The sequence below is a fragment of the Perca flavescens genome, chromosome 23 (genome assembly GCF_004354835.1).
Source record: "Perca flavescens isolate YP-PL-M2 chromosome 23, PFLA_1.0, whole genome shotgun sequence".
Taxonomy (NCBI): Eukaryota; Metazoa; Chordata; class Actinopteri; order Perciformes; family Percidae; genus Perca; species Perca flavescens.
The window spans coordinates 12,974,879-12,994,552 of NC_041353.1; the positions used below are offsets into that span (position 1 = coordinate 12,974,879).

Sequence of the window (19,674 nt, forward strand, 5' to 3'; positions counted from 1 at the left end):
TTTTGCTCTGTCGAAACACAACATTGACACTTTTGCACCAGGTGTGTTTTAATAATTAATAATATATGTCCAGCATTCCATTCAAAATTACCCATATAATAAACATTTGGGGCAGCATTTGAAAAAATTACATGAATAGCATAACAATTGGGTTTGATAAATGAAATCTTCAGGATTATAACTTTGAACAGGTGCTGTTAAGTCTGCTCAGGGTTATCTAACTGACCTGTGATTTGTCCTTTGAAAATCATGTGGAAAAAGTCATCGAAAGGTTAAGGTTAGGTTAGGGTCTCAGGTAAAAACTGAAGCATGTTTACAGCCCAAATCATTCGAGTAAGTAGTAACTCAGACACTGTTCTGCTTCCACTTAGCCAGCAAGCAAAAACACAACTCATCTCTTTGTCACTCCCTCTCTTCCTCCCTTCATGCTGACTCCTTTCTTTGTGTTGCTATCTGTTTCTCTTCATCTGCTTTTCTGCTTTCTCCTCCTTTCCCCCTTCTTCCTGCTCCCACACCCTAAATGGCAGTTATAATAAAGCCAAACAGAAAGATGATGCCTTCAGGCAGAGAGAGCTTTGGAAAAATGCAGAAGAAGAAAAAGAAAAAGAAAAAAAACAGTCAAATAGGCAAGCACTGAGACAGATGGAGAGACAGACTGACAGTAAAAACAAAAAAAAAACATATTGAAAGAAAACCAGAGCTCCACTCCTAGCTGGGCTTTCCTTGCTATTGGCTGTTATAGAAACCAATAGGAGTCCAGGGGAGGAGCACTTCATGTGAGGTTGAGGGGGGGCCCCTCATGTGGTCTATAGTGTATATTTGTGTGTGTTTATGTGCAGTTAGAAGTGTAAAGACTTTGCAGTTGTTTTTGTGCATATTGGTGGCACAAATATGCATACTGTACCTGTACCTGTACATGTGCATGTACATGTGGAACAACATATTCTTGTATGTGCCTCATACAGGTATACATCCAGTATGTGGTTTAGGTATGTGTGCAGGGCTGGTCTGGGTATGTGTACATTATGTAATATGGCCCTGGATCCAGGGTTGTGGATCAGTGAATTTCAGGAATGGAAGTTTTACAAGGATTCTGGATTTCTAGGAAGCATTAATTTTATAAATACCATACGTCCACAAAAACCAGTGGGAAAAAAAGAGAACTTCTGTGTGTACAGAAGTAATTTTACTGACACTGCTCAGTACTGTGTAGGAGTTATATAATAATATATATATATATATATATATATATATATATATATATATATATATATAATATTATTATTAACATTTTCTACTGTTAGCCTTAGACATTGTTACTGTATTTAGCCAATTAATTGGCTTGGTTCTAAGGATCAAATTGTTAATGACACTACTATGCTGTATCTGTTTAACCCTTAATAGTGAGCAGCTGTTAAGTGATTAGGGATAATACTGTAAGTATTATTATTAGTAATAATTGATGTTCATCAGAGAAAGCTACGCTAAGAAAGCAAAAGCTGAGCCAGGTAGTCAGCCCTGGACGTTTAGGATGTAGCAGCCCTGAGGCCAACTGGTAATTCACAGCTTCTGGGGATAAATTTATGTAGCCCTGCTGCCCTCGTGCAAACCACTTCTTCTGTTGTAAATAAAGGAGCTATCTCTCGCCTATCTGTACGGTGAAAACAAAGAGTAAAATAATAATTTCATGAATTCAGATTAAGCACTAAGTGAACACACATGGCCTGTAAAACTCTATGACATTCAAATTTTTTCTTGTGTGTCTTGTTGGACTATCAGTAGTGTGTGTGTGTGTGTGTGTGTGTGTGTGTGTGTGTGTGTGTGTGTGTGTGTGTGTGTGTGTGTGTGTGTGTGTGTGTGTGTGTGTGTGTGTGTGTGTGTTTTGGCGCCGTGCCAAAGGCTGATGTTGATAAAGTGTAACCACACGAGTCCCCGAAGGAGAAAAGATGGAAACAGGCCAGTATAAATACAGTACATACGTTTTCTCTCACTCTCGGCCCGTTTCTATATCTGAGTCTTTTTCACTTCCTCGTGTTTTTCCTTCTTTTTTCTACTCACTTCTCTCTCTCTCTCTGTCTTTCACACACACACACACACACACACACACACACACACACACAGAAAAAACATACAAAAGGCCACGTTACACGTGTTCATAGTGTTTTGACAGTCTTACAGTTCTAGGAATTGCTTCATAATTTCTGGGAGATTATACCAGTCTGGATCAAACTGTACCGTAACACAGGCTGTGGGGGGGATGAAATCAAGATTTCCAGCACAAAAATATACCACATGTGTACTAGTTTGAAGAGGGTCAGAAAGATGTTAATTAGACTTTAAATTAAATCCTGGGATCAGTAAACATTTGGATAACCTGCAAGTTGCAGGTTATCCAAAAATACCAACAAAAAAACAACAACTTACTTTTCCTCTTACGCAGATGGCCGGGTTTGCTTTGCTTTTGTGGCACTCGAAGAGTCCAAAACCTGAATGTGAAAATCACAACGTCAACATCTTGTTCCAGAAATCAAGGCATGCTTACAGTATGATAAGACATAGACTCATATGAATACTTTCAATGGAAAATATTTGTTCCCAAAGTGCACAGTGCCAGTACTCACGGGGCGATGGACTCATGGTTAGCTACATACAAGTTTGCAAGAGCTAGTGTTGTCCGAGTAAAAGAAATGAAACCAAGGCACATGATCTCAGCCCACACTGTGTTTACATGCACCACACTAGCACGTGTGCCTTCTCCAGTCCAGTACTAGAGTGCTTCTTTATGTGCACACATGGCAACTGTTGACTGTTGATTAAGGGCTCAGTATGCTTCAGATGAACAAGTCCGTATGAGTGTTGGCCAAACACTTGCAGAGGCAAAAGTGGCTTAATACATAAAAACAGAGTACTGTTACTGTACATGCACGGTGTCAATGTTCTATTTATTTTGGAGCAGTAAAGCACATTACAGCCGAGTGAGGTCATAAAGTAGGCAATGTGTCCCAAGAGTCCACATGATTGGCTTTACAGTACATAATGTGATCTATGTCTGCCCTCAACACATCTCTGTTTCTGTGGAGCCTAAAGAAAAACAGACTGCACTGTTTCAAACTACACTGACACAGTCTCAGGTAAAATGATTCATTTGTGGACAGAATGCTTCAATCTGTAGCTCAGTGTTAAGTAATCCAATATGTGCATCTGCAGTCTGTGCACTATAGCAGAGCAATAATTGGATAGGCTTTATAATGATGTTAAAGGCTTTCTTCTTCCACACACACACACACACACACACACACACATACACACATACACACACAGTCGATTTCTGAAATATCTCATCTTAGCTAGTCAGTCATGAGAAAAAAATATTATTTTCTATTTCTGAGTTGCCAAAAAAAGGGAAACACTTGCTGGAATACAGTGGAGTGGCTTCTGAGACGACAATGATGATTTATGTATGGTTTAATTATTACATTAAGCAGTGATAAGAGTTATATTTTGATAACAAATGTACTGCCGAATGAAATTAATATCTTGTTGACTTGGACAGTGATTTCTGGCTTGACTTTGGTTGCAAAAATAAATAAATAAAACTATGAACACACTCATCTTATCAGACAGACTATGCTTTTTTTTTCTGGCAGTATTCGGATAGTATTCTTGGTCTTTGCTGCCCTCTTCTGGTCAGGAACTTGGAGATTCTCTTCTCTGATTTTCTTTGGCACTTGTTTTTTCCATCTCCCTTCTTTTGTCTTCACTCTTGCTTTCTTTTCTTCATTCACCTTCTCCTGTTGTTCTCTCTATATTGCCCTCTGTCTTCGGTCTTTTAAAGGAAGCAAAGGGGACGGTGCAGTAACAGCCAGGTGTCCGGTCCCTACAATATGTCCCCGTAGCAAGGGTTTCTCACATGCTGGCCAGATCTTGATGGGACTCATGTGGATGGCACATTATAGGGAGAGCAGGGGCAATCATTTTATTTCATCAGGTATCTCCAGGTCATAAGTTAATTATCTTGACATCTAACAAAAAAATAAAACCAATGCTGCGTAACTTTTTGGCAGATACAAAACTCATTATACAGACATGATGAGTGGACAACTGAGTTAGCAAAAACCATTAAGAAGCTGTGCATTCAGTATTCTACATTCACAGTTTCAGTGAGTCAAACTTGTCTTTAGCACTGACAGTAAAACCTCAGCGTAAGGGTGCAAAGGGTGGGAATGGCCACTTGAAATCTGACGTCTGTATCTCTCTCTTTCAGGGAGGTTCACCCTCTAATCTGAACATGAACCTGTATGCCACGAAGAAGACAGCAGCTGAGGGCATGTTGGACATCGCTCTGTTCCTGGCTAACATCACACACATGAAGACCGTCATTGAACAGGGAGCTGGATACAGGTACAGTAAGGGGGTTTGAGCGGCAAAGAGAGAAAACTGTTTTACATTTAGTGTGTACAGAAGAAGTTCCACTGCAAATTCAGCTAAAAGTAGAAAGGACCTTTTTGGTCAAGGAGAAAATATGCATCTTAAAATATTGTAGAGATTTATCAGAGTTCAACTTCCTGAATCATCACGTTTATTGTGGCCTCAACTTTTTTCTCTCTCCTTTTCAGGTACTACGCTGCTGTCCTGACGCTCATCTCTTTCTCCCTGGCTCTCCAGATAGTGGCTGGAGTCCTGATCATCATCATTGGTGAGCCAATCAAAAGACCACCTTCTTCAGAAATCCCTGCTCCATGTTTTTAACCAATCATATTAACATACTAATAAACTGACACATTGATTTGTTGTGAAAATACAAGCAGTGTAGATAGAAGTCCAGTCACTTCCTTGTCCATTTTGGCAGCAACCAAACATATTCTTTGTGCAACATAAAAAAAAAAACATATGTATCAATTATGATAAAAGTAAAAACATTGGCAATGGAATACTTCTCTGCCCCTTTGTGTAGTTTATTATTTTTGTGTAGTTTTTGTTTTTGGTGTGTGTGTGTGTACATGTGTGTGCTCATTGCAGCTCGCCGAGATGTTAACGAAGAGGCCAACCAGAAGCAACTGGACAGCCTGAACAACACCACAACCGTCATCATCTTCCTCATCTTCATCTCCAACATCTTCATTTCCATCTTTGGGATGGAGCGCACCGGCCTCTTTGCCAGGATGCATTTCTGACTTTCTGATGTAGGGATAAGAGGGACATGTAGATCTTTTTTTGGAAAGTAGATCAACTTTGTGACTCATTCAACGTAGGACTAAACTCTGTACACACACACACACACACACACACACACACACACACACACACACTCAAGAAGTGTGACTTATTGTTCTACTTAAAGTACTAATCAACTACAGTATTCTGTACTCTGATGTTTTTATTCAGTATGAATGGACGAGGCCAAGGGACCAACCAGCAATTGGTCAGATGGTTTAGGAATTGAAAATGAAAGACTGACATGGTCATTGACGGGCTGTTACAACCCTGTGTGTGTGTGTGTGTGTGTGTGTGTGTGTGTGTGTGTGTGTGTGTGTGTGTGTGTGTGTGTGTGTGTGTGTGTGTGATGCAGCTCGTTTTGAGCTGACCCTCCTCCCCTCTTGTCAGCGGTTGTTAAACTTCCTGAACAATCTGACCACGGGCATCATCTTCCTCACCCTCATCGTCAACATCATCAAAGCCGCCTTCGGCACACAACGCAGCTGCTTCCTGCGATGGCTGCTTCAGCGTTTCATTCTATGAAACACCCTCAGCAGACACATTCACACACTGTACGTACATTCAGAATGTAAACGTGCATGTTTATCGTGCATTGCTGTTTGCCACACTGTCATTCTTGATACAACCACCAGATGGCTCCAGAGCACAGATGTTTCAAATCCTCCACACACACAGAGGCAGCTTTTTTAATCTGTACCCATTCATACACAGTTGCTAACTAAATTGCATTACTATAGCGTGACCAGAGGTGTTGCACACCTTTGCACATAAATATACACACATTCACACTGGAAGTTTGCTTCAGAATTCAGCCTCAAGGCTGAATGTGGAAGCAAACGTCTACTGCTGGCAGCGTCATCTGTTTGTGTCAAATTGTCTTTGCATTGACTTACATGTGCCTCATTAAGACAACTGTGTTAGCTGTTATTGACAGGTATTTCACCCACACAATGGTTTGTCTCGCCTTCAGCTCCTTAGGCTCAAAATTATTTTTTTCTGACAAAGCTAGAACTAAGTGAGCAGTAAAATTTCACTTCAGAAAAGTCTGCAACGAAGTAGCTTACTCTGATTGGAACAGCTGGGAGTTCCTTGCTCCAGGGCAGTATTACAGTAAATTATACTTATTGAGTGAGGGTCAAAATGTCATATAAACTAGACAGAGGCTGGAGGGCGCGTGTCTGAACTATATTGCTGTTTGTATGAATGCATTACTGTATGATTGTAAGGGGTAATTGTAAGTGTATGTAGGCCTACATGTGAATAGGCATGCATCCAATGAATGGGTGTGTATGGGTGGATGTGTTTGAAGTGTTTGAAATTGTGTGTATGTGTGTTTGTGTGTGTGTGTGTGTGTGTGTGTGTGTGTGTGTGTGTGTGTGTGTGTGTGTGTGTGTGTGTGTGTGTGTGTGTGTGTGTGTGTGTGCTGTAGCCCGCAGGGACCTAAATGTGGTGTCCAATCAGAAACGACTCGACTACCTGAACAACCTTGCTACAGGCGTCATCTTCGTCACCACGGTGGTTAACTTCTTCGTCAGCTTCTTCGGATCCAAAAGGACTGGCTTCTTCCGCTGGCTGCTGGCTCGACTCCACTTCTGAAACACATACACACAACCACATATGCACTCAGTGTATTTCATCTGTACACACACTTAAACATATTGATTCAAAGTTGAAATTCACTGCTGACAATTCACAGACAATTTGCACATGTTCAAACATCATCATTTATTATTCAGGCTTTTAAAATTTTATTCACACTGTAATCCAACTAAAAATATTTTCACTTTAACAACTGAATATCTATGTGAATATGCATTGTTTTATTTACTGCAATAACCTGCTTGTGGAAAAATTGTGTTCCATTATGTGTATTTCAAACTTTTTTACAATTGTGTTTCCCCATTGTTTGGTTATTGGTAAAATTATAAAAACAGATTTTCTTTTTAAATATAACTTCTTTTAAAAACTTGTTTGACATTAAAAAAAACTATTTTGAGGTTCAATACCAGACACAAACCAGGGTAATATAAATAAGAGGCATCGTACACATTCTCGTCCAAAAAGCTGAATAAATGTAGTGATTTAACAGAAGCTATGCTTATTGTGTTTTTTTGCTAATGATTGCTTAATTGTAAAGTAACAGAGTGAACATGGGCCTAATATCACAAGCTATTGTGTGTGTGTGTGTGTGTGTGTGTGTGTGTGTGTGTGTGTGTGTGTGTGTGTGTGTGTGTGTGTGTGTGTGTGTGTGTGTCCATAAGTGTAAAAAGATGTCAGTGTTTGAAGGAGAGAAGTGGACATGTAGTTTGTCCATTTGTTTATTTAAGGTAATCATAATGTAGAGCATCCAGACCAAACTAGAAGTCTCTGTGTGTGTCAGAACCAAGTGAATTTTTGAACCCTCTCTTTTTGTGTGTGTGCGTGCGTGCGTGCGTGTGTCACAGGCCGTCGGGATTTGAATAACTCCACCCTGCACAGACGCCTGGATTACCTGAACAACGTAACGACCATCATAGTCTTCATCACCACAGTCCTCAACTTCTTCATCAGTACCTTCGGCATGCAGCGCACTGGACACTTCCCATGGCTCATGATGCGCATTCACTGACTGACTGACGCACACACTCCTGCTGATTATTATAACTTTAGATTTTACTACCACACAGACCAACTCACCAAAGCTCATAACATGCATACAGTCGACTTTTTGCCTTCTTTCTTGACTTTAACATTATTGTCTATCTTTTAATAGAACTGTTGTAGCCTCCTGTCTTACATGTTATTAAACTATAGCTTATTTTATGAGTACTACATAAATACGTAGCTTAATAAAGGTGTTAAATACACTTTTTCTTTCAGTTAATGTCATTGCTTTTGAAAGCTATGTATGTATGTATATATATATGTATATGGATAAATGTAATGTGAGCAGGATAGCCCTTTGGCAATGGCATTTAGGGTATCCCTAGTAGAACATCAGCCTCATCGAAGGTGCTTACTACAGCAAACTAAATCAACAAATAAAACACAAGCAAAAGTTTAAAAAAAGAGCATTCAAAATAATTATCACAGTTTTGTTCTGAATATTTGGCAATTAATTAAGTCATAATTAAGAGTAAGAAAGAGTATTTTGCTTGCCCCATCATAGTAAAAGTCACTGGTCAAGTTCTAGACCCAACTGCCTGTCTACTATACTATTATGTATACATTGGTAGCACTACAATAGTGTAAATTGTGTGCTGATGACTCCATGTTTTGAATACATAATTTACAGCAAATAAAGAAAAAGTATGGATAGGCATCAAATAATACAATACTGTAAATCATTTCAGATTTCTATTAAATATACCATCGGATGGTAGCTTTTGGTTTGTGCCATTTTCCACAGTGAGGTAATCAAACAGACCGAACGACAGAGACAAGATCGGATGTATCTCTGGAGGTTGATACATTGACAAACGTCATAGGCTAATTCATGGCTCAATTCACAGGAGATCAAACAATTATATGTCCCTACCTATTTACAACCGTACATATTTATTTTATGAAATAAGGTCCTATGAGATCCACCGAAAGGGAGGGGACTTCGCCTCTCTATAAGGCCGATAGAGGGCGTAGGGGCTGCTATTTCTCAAGAAACGAAAGTAAACACGAACGCCTAATAAAGGGAACCTCGCCCCTGCAACAGACTTCTGCAGGTATAGTTGAAGTCCTATTGTACTTTGAACTGTTTTTATTGCTAATTTTTTCACATGCATAGTTCGCAGTTGAGCACAAACGTTGTTTTCCTGTAGTGTCACTGACCGCAGGGACTTTATTTTCCCTCTGACATTGCCAGCTAGCGCGATACAATTCCGATTTTGTTCGGCTTATCTATCCTCAAGTATGACTATAACCATCTATGTCTGTTTATGACTTTTCCCTCTTCCGTCATTGTAAGAGAATAATCCAGTTGATGATTGTAGTTCTTTATTGTTGTTTTCATTTGTGAAATTTGGTGAGCCTGCAGAGATTAACTTTTTAAAATGATGTTATTGTAGGTGAAAAATGTTTTGCAGTAGGCTACGTTACGCAAATAATTTTGCGTTTAAAAGACACAACACTGGGGAAACTCGAGCAGTATGTTGAGCAAATCCTTTTGCCTTTTAAAGACGTCCAATAGTGTCTACGTAGCATTGTACGACGTAGACCTTTTTTTCTTTTTTTCAACTTGATTCAGAACAATTCAGTGCATTCCTTAAAAACAATATTAACAGATTCAAAACAGCAAGGCTATATGACAATACATAAAAATATATAAATAAATAAAAATAAAATACTACATGAACATAGTGAAAAATAATACAAGGCATTATAGAATTAATATAATTACAGTTTTTTAACTAGCTGGTTGTATCAGCCACTATTTGTAGAAAAAAATATTTTCAATTTATTTTGAAACCAGCGGGTTTTCTTTTCGTTTACATGAATTGATATGATATTTACCCATAATTATTATGCTGTTGCATCATATTAGACATTTCTCTGGAGAGGTTATCTTTGTGTATTAGAATTTGTTGTGTGACATTTTCAATTTTAATATGTTCCTAATTATTCAGATATTGCCAAAAATTGTAGTGTGATTGGACATAAATAAAACTGATGTTCAATAGTTTCAGGTTCTTCCCATCTTTTAATAAGTTTATGTCTAAATATTTCACTTTTAAGTGTTAAGGAATTGACATATGAATCTGTACAGTGGTAGTAGTTCACATTTGTTCAGATTTAAGCTCAGACTACCCTGTAGATGCCCTGGAGAGAAAGGAAAAAAAACACAGTATAATTTGTGAATTGAAAGATACGAAATTCATAATCAACAATATTGATTACTCAAAAGATTCACGGTGATTAACAATCAGGTAAGCAACCGGTTTGACCAAAACATGTTAAAGTTGATTACAAGAGTAGTTTGTAATCTCGTTGTCAAGTTACAGTAAATCCTTATTTGGTTTAAGTAGTAGGGTTATTAACAGTTTTTATTGTGGGGGAGAAACATCACTTTTCTATACATTCTGTAAAAGCTTTATGTAACAGATCTTTAATGTCATTCCAAAAGTGGTTATAAAATTCTGATGTTAAACTGTGAATTTTGACTTTTTTGCTGACCCTTGCTGATCTTTTGATTTCTTCCAGACATCGTCTCTGACAGTCCGCAGTGCAAACTGGATGATGTTGGGCATTTTGTTGTGCGCCGCATCGGTTTTTCTTGCCTAGGCGATGAACTGTGTCAACCGATTCCCAGAGTTTATCTACCGCCACTGGAATAACCCTGGTAAAAATGGCAATTACAACTCCCAAATCCCTTGTAAATTAATTTTCTTTCTCAGACGAGCCCAGAAGCCTGAGATCCCATCTCCTCTTGTATCTTGCATTCTACTAGTTCAGTTCAGCCAGAGAGCTGTTTTCTTTTCCAGATGTCTCTAATATTTTCCAATTTCCTCTTTATTTTCCTCTGCAGCTTGTGTGTTGGCCTCTTTGCGGAGGACAAATCACTTGAGACGCACATCTTGCTCAACAAATCTCTTGATTACTGCTTGAATGGCTTTGTAAATGTCTTCATTGCTAATTCTGCCATCATGCTTTCTCAGGCTTTTTGGGCCAAGTAGTTGCTAGAAACTGTTTTGTTTGAGTTCAGTAAGGGGCATAAACTGATCAGACAATCACTGTAACAACAGTATGTACAGGTGTTTTGGTGACAACCTTTTGCATGTTGAATCCAACCTACAGTATATCTACAGCAGCATTTAATGCAAGTCTTAACCAAAACCAATATTTTCCTAGTGTCCCACCTCTGCACCTCTGCACAAATTGTTGCCTTTATGCTCTGACCTGCATATTGTGTTGGATGCTATGCTACAAAAGGCAGGTGTTAAGAATTTTGAACACCAAAAAACAAGTACCACTTGACCTTCTAATGAGTCCAAATGTAAGTCTCATACTTTTGAAATTGAAAATCCTAATCATCAAATCCTTTCCTCTCATGTAGAAATGGCCTCAGCCAGCAGTCTCCTGTGTGAAGAACAACTCCTGTGTTCAATCTGTCTGGATGCATTTACTGAGCCTGTCTCTACTCCATGTGGACACAACTACTGCAAGGCTTGTATCACAGGGTACTGGGCCAGCAGTGGCCAGGTACAGTGTCCCCTCTGTAAGAAGAAGTTCCGCAAAAGACCACAGCTTCAGGTCAACACAGGGTTCAGAGATATGGTGGAGCATTTCAACAACATGAGGGTGAGGGGGAACAATGACACCCTTGCCAAACCAGGAGAGGTGCCCTGTGACATCTGCCTCGAGCCGAAGCTCAAGGCCCAGAAGACGTGCCTGGTGTGTTTGGCGTCGTACTGCCAGCTTCACCTGGAGCCTCATCAGAGAGTCAAAAGCCTTAAGAAGCACCAGCTGATCGACCCTGTGTCAAACCTGGAGGACAGGGTGTGTAAGATGCACGACAAGATGTTCGAGCTCTTCTGTCGCCAAGACCAGATGTGTGTTTGTTTCATGTGCTTAAAAGACAACCATGCAACGCATGAAGCCATTCCACTAGAGCGTGCGTTCAAAGAGAGGAAAGTTGAGCTGGGCTATGTGATGTCAGAGATAAAAATGATGGAAAACGCTAAATCCAGGCGTATTAAGGAATTCAAATTGTCAGTTGAACAGAGCAAGAAAGAGTTTGAGAAAGAGATAGCAGACATTGCTGAGGTTTTCACTGCTCTGGTGGTCTCTCTGCAAAGAAGCCAGGCTGATTTGATTAAAGTGATCCAGGAGAAGCAGAAAGCAGCACAGAAGGAGGCTGAAGACTGCATGACACAGCTGGAGCAAGAAGTCGCTGAGTCGAGGAGGAAAAGATCCGAAATGGAGCAACTTTTACAAACGGAGGACCACCTGCACCTCCTGCAGAGCTCCCCATCTCTCTTCTTCCCTGCACACCCTGAGGACCTATTCAGCCCTCTGTCTTACTCCACCTCTCCATTGACATCAGACCTCTACGACATCACTCGGCAGAGTTATGTGGGGATGGTGAAAAAAGCGGTGGCTCATATGGAAAAGAAACTCCGTAATGAGATGGAGATGCTTATTCATGAGGTCAGGTTATCTGATGGTTGTGAGGCCGATGAACAGCCTGATGCAGCGGAGAAAGTGATGACAGATGAGTTTGTTAAAGAAGTGTGGACTCCACCGAAGGACAAGCTGATGATGATCCAGCAGTACGATGGGGTAGACGTGACGCTGCACGACTACACAGCCCATTCCAAACTCGTGGTGTCTGACGATGGAAAACAACTGAGTTTTCGTGAAGGCCCACCGCCTCCGCCTCCGCTGTTCGTAAGAAGATTTGTACGTCAACCCTTAGCCTTTGGGAAAGAGGGTTTTTCCTCAGGCAGGTTCTATTATGAAGTCCGGGTCAGTGGGAGTAAAGGTTGGGTATTGGGAGTGGTCAAAGAGTACATTAACATGGAGACGTTTTTCTTTCCCACCCTGGGGGAGGGGCGCTGGACATTTTGTGGAATCTACAACCAATTCAACAATGAATATTTTGCTAATAATTTTAGCAAAACTCCCCTGTACCTGAGGCAAAAGCCCAAGACAGTTGGTGTGTTTGTCGATTACGAGAAGGGAGAGGTCTCCTTCTATGACGTGGAAGCCAGGACTCTGATCTACTCCGACACAGGATGTACCTTCATGGAGACCCCACCTGCACTAAAAGCTTTTCTCTATTCTATGGCTGGTGCATACTCAAGTAGCAGACCAAGGCTCTACCCTATTTTTGGCATCTTGGAAGATGAATATGGTTATGACAACATGCTCGAAATCACTCCTGTATGCCGCACAACTTAAAGTGCCACATACAGTGGGGGAAATGAATGTGTAACTTGTACTGGAATGTTTTCTCATTTCAGATTTCTCATTTCTAATATCAGCTATGTATGTTTGTTAGTATTGGGGCACACACATTATTGGAATATATAGTACAGTATATTTATTGCAGCAGAGACCTATTTACACATCAGAGACAGTAGTAATCTTTAGTATTAGGTTCTCAGTACTTGTACTCTGCACAATGACAACAATAAAGTTAAATCTAATCTTATCTAATCTAATAGTAGTAGTAGTAGTAGTATCATACATTGCAGAAGGACAATACATCTTATAATACATATATTTTCTATGATTTAATTCTTAGCTTTGTTTTTTAACTGATCAGAGCAGGTAAAATCACTTACCTGACAGTTGATGATGAGGTTCTTTTTAAGGTAGGGAGAAAAGTAGAAGGTAGATCAGTCATATACTCTATTAGTATAGGTTAAGAGCTTAATCTTTAATAATATTTTATAATTGATTGTTTTTTAAAATGCTAAAACATTCACTGTTTCTAGCTTTTCAAATGTGAATATTTGTTTGTTTTCTGTTTGTATCTATTTATTGGACAAAAGATACATAAATATGTTAATTTGGAGGTTAAGAAATCATGATGGACATGTTAGGTCTTCTGTCATTTTACAGACCGAACGTTTTATCAAGAAAACAATCATCAGATTAAATGATAATGAAAATAGTAACTAGACCTAGCCCTAAGAGGTTTAACTTTGGGCTCAAGGTTAGGCTTGCATCGCCTGTGGGGATCCACCAAATTTGCGGTTGACACCTACTTTCCTCACCTTGTGTTATCAATAATCTTGTTCATCAAATTACTTCTTTGAATTTAAGTATGCAATTCTGAGCATATAATATGTGTCCTTTTATGTTTTGATCACTGCATGTGAAACCCACTGACTACAGGGCCTATATTCCACTATTTTTTTTTTAAATGCAAGCTTTCTTGAAGGCCAAGACATCTGGCATGCAAAACATATCTGATAAATGAGCTTCAAAACCAGGTGTATTATATGTGTGTACTATGCATATGATATGTATTATACAGTTTAATAAAAGTGCATTTCTTAAAATTTGCTTCTCAAATGTTTTTTTTCTGTTTCCCCAGATTACATTGGTCAAGGTCAAGGTCAAGTTTATTTATAAAGCACATTTACAAGCAGTCGTTTCTGCGCCAAAGTGCTGTACAGATACTAATACCGGTAACAGCATAAAAAGCATACTAATAAGCCAAGAAGAAAAAATAAAAGCCTATTAAAAACATAGTGTCCCCGAAATAATAATAATAATTAAAACACATGTAAACATGATTACAAACAATATTAACAATGTCACAGCTCAGCTTGTGTTAAAAGCCATTTCAAAGAGATGAGATTTTAAAAGTGATTTAAATGACAAAATAGAGCTAGCTGCTTTAATATTGAGGGGAAGAGCATTCCAGGGATTAGGACCTGCAACTGAAAAAGCTCTGTCCCCTCTGGTTTTCAGTCTGGATCTAGGACAGTCCAAAAGAAGCTGGTCATTTGACCTAAGTGCTCTGACTGGGGTATGTAAAATCAACATATCAGCTAAATAAGAAGGTGCCAATCCATTTAAAGATTTAAAAACAAATAATAAAATCTTAAAATGGATTCTGAGAGCAACATGCAACCAGTGGAGAGACGATAGTACTGGGGTAATGTGGTCATAGTGCTTTTTCCCTGTCAGCAGGCATAAAGAGTTGCAGTAGTCCAGGCGATTTGTAATCAGGGCATGTACAACTTTTTCCAGTTGACTTTGGGGTAGGTACAACTTCACCTTCCCAAGAAGTCTAAGCTGAAAGAAGCTTGTTTTTACTACTGCGCTAATTTGTTTATCCAATTTAAACAAACTATCAATAATAACTCCAAGACTTTTTACACACAGGCTGTAGTTAGAGAGTAATGGGCCAAGAGCACTATTTAATTGAGTTCTGTTAGGGTGTCAACTGCCTTGCTCACGGGGAAATGTGTTCTGTTATGATTAGAAAAGGGGTCCATTTAGTCTAGAGATGTGTCTTTGGCCATGTAAGTACATTGCAAAAAAGTATTTGGGCCCAATGGCGTCACGTGACGGACACGGAAGTTGTTATTTCACCGTTTGTTCTCTTAGTACATTCATGGTTTGGCCACTATGTCAACTTGGCTTCAAAGCCCGGCGCACCTCGGTAGATGCTAGATCGGATCCTCTAGACGTGTCGACGTCATGGACGTGTCTCGGGGCCCGCCTTATTCTGCCTCTGATTGGCTTACCCTGGTACTCTCTACCCTAACCTTAACCAATCCCCACTCGCCACTCCCCATGCACAAACCACATATGTCGACCATTCTAGCTGATCTGATTTAGGATCTACCCCGCACCTCCTGGGAGCCTGGAGGGCGTAACACAGTAACACGTAGCCACCTACTCATGGAACTGGAGTTATATCCTGTCTACTACTTCTCAAGAAATGAAAGTAAATGCCTAAAGTGAACCCCCCGCCCCTACACGTCAGCTTCCACAGACAGCAGACTTCTCGGCAGGTAAAGTGCATGTCACCTGGTACTTTGAGCTAAAATATAACTTCAAAGAATCTAACAAACTGTATCCAGATGAAAAACATTACAAAAACTGCGTGTTTGCATTGTGAGTTGATATGATAACACATCATTAGTTTAAGAGGGGCAGTCTGCTGGTCAACCTTCCGATTGGTAGATGACCGCCGCTCTACCACCTGAGCCACAGCGCCCCGTTGAAGTTGCCAGAAACTGGTTTTAAATGGGCTAGAGTTCAATAAGGAGTAATCCAAAAATCCAAAACCTCACCAATCCAAAAGGTGTTTTGGTGACAAGCTGTTTCACATTGAATCCAACCTACAGTATATCTATCTACAGCAGCATTTAAAGTAAGTCTAAGAAAAACCAATATTTTCCAAAGTGTCAGGCCTCTGCAAAACGTGCTGCCCTTATGCTCTGACCTGCATATTGTGTTGGATGATATTGGTTACAAAAGGGAGGGAGATGGTAGTCAGAAATGTAAGTTACCCACTTGATTTATACATTTTTGGGGTTTTACATTGAACATCCTAATCATCAAATCCTTTCCTCTCATGTAGAAATGGCCTCAGCCAGCAGTCTCCTGTGTGAAGAACAACTCCTGTGTTCAATCTGTCTGGATGCATTTACTGAGCCTGTCTCTACTCCATGTGGACACAACTACTGCAAGGCTTGTATCACAGGGTACTGGGCCAGCAGTGGCCAGGTACAGTGTCCCCTCTGTAAGAAGAAGTTCCGCAAAAGACCACAGCTTCAGGTCAACACAGAGTTCAGAGATATGGTGGAGCATTTCAACAACATGAGGGTGAGGGGGAACAATGACACCCTTGCCAAACCAGGAGAGGTGCCCCAGACATCTGCCTCGAGCCGAAGCTCAAGGCCCAGAAGACGTGCCTGGTGTGTTTGGCGTCGTACTGCCAGCCTCACCTGGAGCCTCATCAGAGAGTCAAAAGCCTTAAGAAGCACCAGCTGATCGACCCTGTGTCAAACCTGGAGGACAGGGTGTGTAAGATGCACGACAAGATGTTCGAGCTCTTCTGTAGCCAAGACCAGATGTGTGTTTGTTTCATGTGCTTAAAAGACAACCATGCAACGCATGAAGCCATTCCACTAGAGCGTGCGTTCAAAGAGAGGAAAGTTGAGCTGGGCTATGTGATGTCAGAGACAAAAATGATGGAAAACGCTAAATCCAGGCGTATTAAGGAAATCAAATTGTCAGTTGAACAGAGCAAGAAAGAGTTTGAGAAAGAGATAGCAGACATTGCTGAGGTTTTCACTGCTCTGGTGGTCTCTCTGCAAAGAAGCCAGGCTGATTTGATTAAAGTGATCCAGGAGAAGCAGAAAGCAGCACAGAAGGAGGCTGAAGACTGCATGACACAGCTGGAGCAAGAAGTCGCTGAGTCGAGGAGGAAAAGATCCGAAATGGAGCAACTTTTACAAACGGAGGACCACCTGCACCTCCTGCAGAGCTGCCCATCTCTCTTCTTCCCTGCACACCCTGAGGACCTATTCAGCCCTCTGTCTTACTCCACCTCTCCATTGACATCAGACCTCTACGACATCACTCGGCAGAGTTATGTGGGGATGGTGAAAAAAGCGGTGGCTCATATGGAAAAGAAACTCCGTAATGAGATGGAGATGCTTATTCATGAGGTCAGGTTATCTGATGGTTGTGAGGCCGATGAACAGCCTGATGCAGCAGAGAAAGTGATGACAGATGAGTTTGTTAAAGAAGTGTGGACTCCGCTGCAGGACAAGCTGATGATGATCCAACAGTGTAATGCGGTGGATGTGACTCTGGACGCCTACACAGCCAATTCCAAACTTGTGGTGTCTCAAGATGGGAAACAACTGAGATTTGCTGTAGGTCTACCGTCTTGTACTGCTTTATTTGGGAGAAGTTTTGTACGACAACCCTTTGTCCTTGGGAAAGAGGGTTTTTTCTCAGGCAGGTTCTACTATGAAGTCCGGGTCAGTGGGAGTAAAGGCTGGCTCTTGGGAGTGGTCAAAGAGTCCATTAATAGGGAGATATTATTCTTTCCCACCCCTGAGGAGGGAGGCTGGACATTTGTTAAAATCTACAATCCAATATCCCAAGTCCACGAGGAATATTTTGCTAATACTTTTAGCAATGCTCCCCTGTACCTGAGGCAAAGTTCCCAGACAGTTGGTGTGTTTGTCGATTACGAGAAGGGAGAGGTCTCCTTCTATGACGTGGAAGCCAGGACTCTGATCTATTCCTACACAGGATGTGCCTTCATGGAGACCCCACCTGCACAAAAAGATGTTCTCTGTTCTATGGCTGCCACATATTTAAGTAGCAGACCAAAGGTCTACCCTATTTTTGGTATCTTTGAAAATGATTATGACAACATGCTCGTAATCACTCCTGTAGCCTGAGCAACTTTAAGTCTCACATACAGCAGGGGAAATGAATGTGTAGGTTGTAACGAAAAGTTTTCTCATTTCAGATATCTCGTTTCATCTATCAGGTTTTTTTGTATTAAGTAATGGCGCACACACACGTTATTGGAATATACATTATATTTCTTATTTCTTATTAGCGGAGAGTAGTTATAAGAGTTGTATCACACATTACAAAAAAACAATAACACTCTGTAATACATATTTTTTTATTTACTTTTATTATTTTATTTTATTTAATAGCTTTTTGTTTTTCTTGGCACATTACAAAAACAGTCAGAGATTTGACAGTTCAAGTCAAGTCAATTATATTAATATAGCACAATATCACAAATCACTAAAAGAATCCCCCCAAAGAACCTTAACAGGGAAAAAATGAAAGAAACCTTTAAGGCCTTTTTATAGTTGTGCATCGAATCGACGGCGCAGTGTCCGGCGTAGACGCAGACCCCTCTGCGTCTACGCCGGACCCTACGCCGTTGCATTTCTCCCGACTCATTTCCTGGTTCTCCTTCTCCATAAACAACATGAAATCAAGGAGAGGGTTAACTTTTCCTGCTACATATTTCCCACTGTGGTCAGAAAGCACAGAGGAGACACTTTGTTTCCCTACTATGACTCTAGAGTCGCTCCGCGCTCCGAAGGTAATCGCCGGCACTCTCTCACTTCTCTCTCTACCACACACTCCCCCCACACACACACACACACACACACACATGCAGCTTGACGCACACACCAGCGCACAAGTATAAACATCAGGCCACTTTTTAAGGCTACGGCGAGAGCTCTGCGTGGAGCCGACGCACAACTATAAAAAGGCCTTTAGGAGCAGACGGACAGAAATGCAATTGATGTGTGTACAGAATAATCCAAATTACATTATAGACAATCAAAAACATTCATAGAATGTTAACTTATATGACACCACAGTTGGTGGTTAGGTTAATTTCCAAATCATGGAGAAAAGTAGAAGGTAAATCAGTTGTATACTATATTTACATACTTGTTGCAATACCTATATCTGTCCAGGAGGTGGCACCATTGTTTAACCAGTGTCCTGGTCTGTTTCTCAAAGATGCTACCATAGAAACGAAAACTAGGAGTGGACAATGGCATCAGAGGAACCCAATTTCATCTTTGGCACTTTCAAAACTGTTTTTGATTTGTAGGTTTAAGACTTATCCATCTACAGAAAATGTATCTTTATAATCACTTTGATAATAGATTAATCGTTTATATCACCTTTTTTTATGAAAAAATGATGTACTTCTCCTCAAGTGAATATCTGATTTGTTTTCTCAGGCATATATAATAGTAAACTAAATATCTTTTGGTCTTGATCTGATGGTTGAACAAAACCAGCTACCTAAATATGTTAATTTGGGCTTCATGAAATTGTGATGGACATTTTTCAAAGTCTTTATTAACTTGATTAATCAATGAATCAACTGGGTTTACATTTCACATTACTGAACACCTGCTTTATGCTAAACATCAATAATGTTGTTCATTAATGACTTCTTGGAATTCAAGTATACAATTGTGAGCATATAATACGTGCCCTTTTATGATT

At 40.2% G+C, this 19,674-nt stretch overlaps 2 protein-coding genes and 1 pseudogene across 2 annotated transcripts; all 3 read left to right on the forward strand.

Moving 5' to 3' along the window:
* Positions 1-4,270: 4,270 nt before the first annotated feature.
* Positions 4,271-6,813, forward strand: LOC114550504 (ninjurin-2). The gene is made up of 3 exons (XM_028571301.1): positions 4,271-4,401; positions 4,617-4,696; positions 6,647-6,813. Exons 1-3 carry the CDS (start codon positions 4,289-4,291, stop codon positions 6,811-6,813), a joined length of 360 nt encoding a protein of 119 aa, XP_028427102.1. The 5' UTR covers positions 4,271-4,288.
* Positions 6,814-8,847: 2,034 nt separating this feature from the next.
* LOC114550243 (E3 ubiquitin/ISG15 ligase TRIM25-like) lies at positions 8,848-14,183 on the forward strand. The gene is made up of 3 exons (XM_028570885.1): positions 8,848-8,915; positions 10,390-10,528; positions 11,243-14,183. The coding sequence occupies exons 2-3, from the start codon at positions 10,474-10,476 to the stop codon at positions 13,087-13,089; spliced, it is 1,902 nt and encodes a 633-aa protein (XP_028426686.1). The 5' UTR covers positions 8,848-8,915; positions 10,390-10,473; the 3' UTR covers positions 13,090-14,183.
* Positions 14,184-15,511: 1,328 nt separating this feature from the next.
* Positions 15,512-18,520, forward strand: LOC114550319 (E3 ubiquitin-protein ligase TRIM39-like; annotated as a pseudogene).
* Positions 18,521-19,674: the final 1,154 nt, after the last annotated feature.